Here is a 1,997-nt window from a genome sequence, read left to right on the forward strand (position 1 = left end):
TCAGAGACGGAATGAAATCTTGCGGCTGACGCGTTCTGGAGGACAGATATAGAAAGAGCATGGTTTTTACTTGCAATAAATACCCGAATCAGTATGATCAAGATGAGCTGACAAAATACACTGCGAGTGAACGTCAGTCAATACGTTGAGTTTTGGTTTGATAAAATCTCACTCATCACAAATTTTAGTCACGGTCTGATAAGCAGCAGAGAAGGCGATAACCTTCATGTGAATGAAAACGTTTGGTTCAGAAGTTTTACTAACTCTACGTTGTAAGGCTCGTAAAAACGTTTCAACTTTTCGATTGTGCTGTCGCTGACCGGCAAGTGGGGGCGTCCTTTCGCTGACTTCATACATGCATACATAGGCTGTGAAAGACAGAAAAACCCTTTTTCCGCGCTGAAGAGAAAATGTTCCGGCGTGAAGTACGGATCGACCCCAAGGAATTCTTCCACTTGAGCGACTACTTTGACCGGGTCGCTGATCAGCAGGTCACCATCCAGGAACAAGAACTGCTTTGATGGGAAGTATTGCAACCACTTCCGCACATACTTGACGTAAATACCCGTGTCGATGATGGCGCTGCTTGTATCGATTTCGCCACTATCTGTAAGAACCGACTCTTCGAAAGTATCTCCGATATTATCGTAATTGGGATATTTCCTAAAGAACACAGCTTCCTCTGCTTTCACTTTTCTGCGCATTTCTGCTTGTTTTGGTGTCAGTGTGGGTTTTAAAACGTCGCTGTCGAGACTCCTCTTCTGTTTTTCAGTCATGTAACGTTTAAAGATAATGTGAGTGTAGTCCGACACTGCTCGTACCACTGGGTCCCGAAAAATGACAATCAACTTGACATTAGACGCTAACTCTTTGCGAATACGCTCCTGGACACCAGGGTAGACAAAGTATCGTGGAGTCTTCTCCACGATAAGTTGATTGGGCAAGGCGTAAGGCATCTGCTCTAAAAACCAGTCAAAACCCATGAATCGCTTGTTGTCATAATAGTGGGCTTCGAAGTCGGCAGCGGCGATCTGAGGATGGAATGCTATGAAGTCCTTGAGCGTGGACGTACCACACTTCTTCGTGCCGATAATCAGGGCGTCAGGCTTACGTTTTGTGCAACCCCGCTCAAGGCGCGTTTGTTCTCTGTGGTCGACGTTGTGGAAGGTTTTGCTAAGGGAGAAGCAGCCGTGATCGTGCTTGACGGGGCGAACGTCTTCTTTGCTCTGGCTGGTGACACCGATCATGCGCAGATCACTCGTCATCATGAGACACGTGACCGTCCCCAGAAACACCAGAATGCCAATTATGAACTGTTTCCGATTATGCCACATTCTACTTGGCGTCCTAGCAACTATTACAAGCACCAGCGCGAAAAAGGGAAAACAAAAGTGATTAAGATCCCAGATCTAAACAGGCTGAAAGATAATTGTGAAGTCCTGAAAATTGGTGTCTCTCAGCGACTCGGCAATGTCAGAAGTTTTCGCTCGTCACGTCTCATGCAAAGTGGGTGTAACGCCTCGCCTCCTTCTTGTAACCAGTCCCACACAGTTATGGAAACGGTCTCATGCGGTTAACAAAATTTTCACGAGGGAGCCGTCTCAATGTTTAACAGTTTTGTCGGTTTTGTATTTGTTTTTCCCTTTTAATTACGAGATCGACCTATGAAGACTTCACTGTCGTCACTGCTGGATATCTTTCGCTGCCTCCATTCATCTCATTGTGTTACGTTGAAGCATGGAGGTCGAAGCCATTGCGGTACCAGCGATAGAAGAAATCTGTTCAACCTCTGAAATTTCCCTTATGCTCACGCCATAGTGCGGACTGGAACTCTGGAAGAGACAAGAAAGAAATAAGGTAACGTTAATCACAGAGATGACAATGATGAATAACAAAAGACCCGGGGTCTCGCGGGAAAGATCTTTAAAGATTCCTGAATTTGGAGGGAGAGGGTCGGATCCCTCTGGGGGCTTCCTGGGGAGCATGCTGCCCGTTTG

The 1,997-nt window shown here is 46.2% G+C and overlaps 1 protein-coding gene across 1 annotated transcript; it reads right to left on the bottom strand.

Moving 5' to 3' along the window:
- Positions 1-224: 224 nt before the first annotated feature.
- LOC140231956 (heparan sulfate glucosamine 3-O-sulfotransferase 1-like) lies at positions 225-1,334 on the bottom strand. Its single transcript, XM_072312108.1, has one exon. It carries the CDS (start codon positions 1,332-1,334, stop codon positions 225-227), a length of 1,110 nt encoding a protein of 369 aa, XP_072168209.1.
- Between the last annotated feature and the right edge of the window lie 663 nt (positions 1,335-1,997).

The sequence above is a fragment of the Diadema setosum genome, chromosome 1 (assembly GCF_964275005.1).
Source record: "Diadema setosum chromosome 1, eeDiaSeto1, whole genome shotgun sequence".
NCBI classification, from domain to species: Eukaryota; Metazoa; Echinodermata; class Echinoidea; order Diadematoida; family Diadematidae; genus Diadema; species Diadema setosum.

What these genes read in the sequence shown, in the direction of transcription:
- LOC140231956 (XM_072312108.1), bottom strand. Translation starts at nt 1,334, where the DNA reads ATGTGGCATAATCGGAAACAGTTCATAATTGGCATTCTGGTGTTTCTG.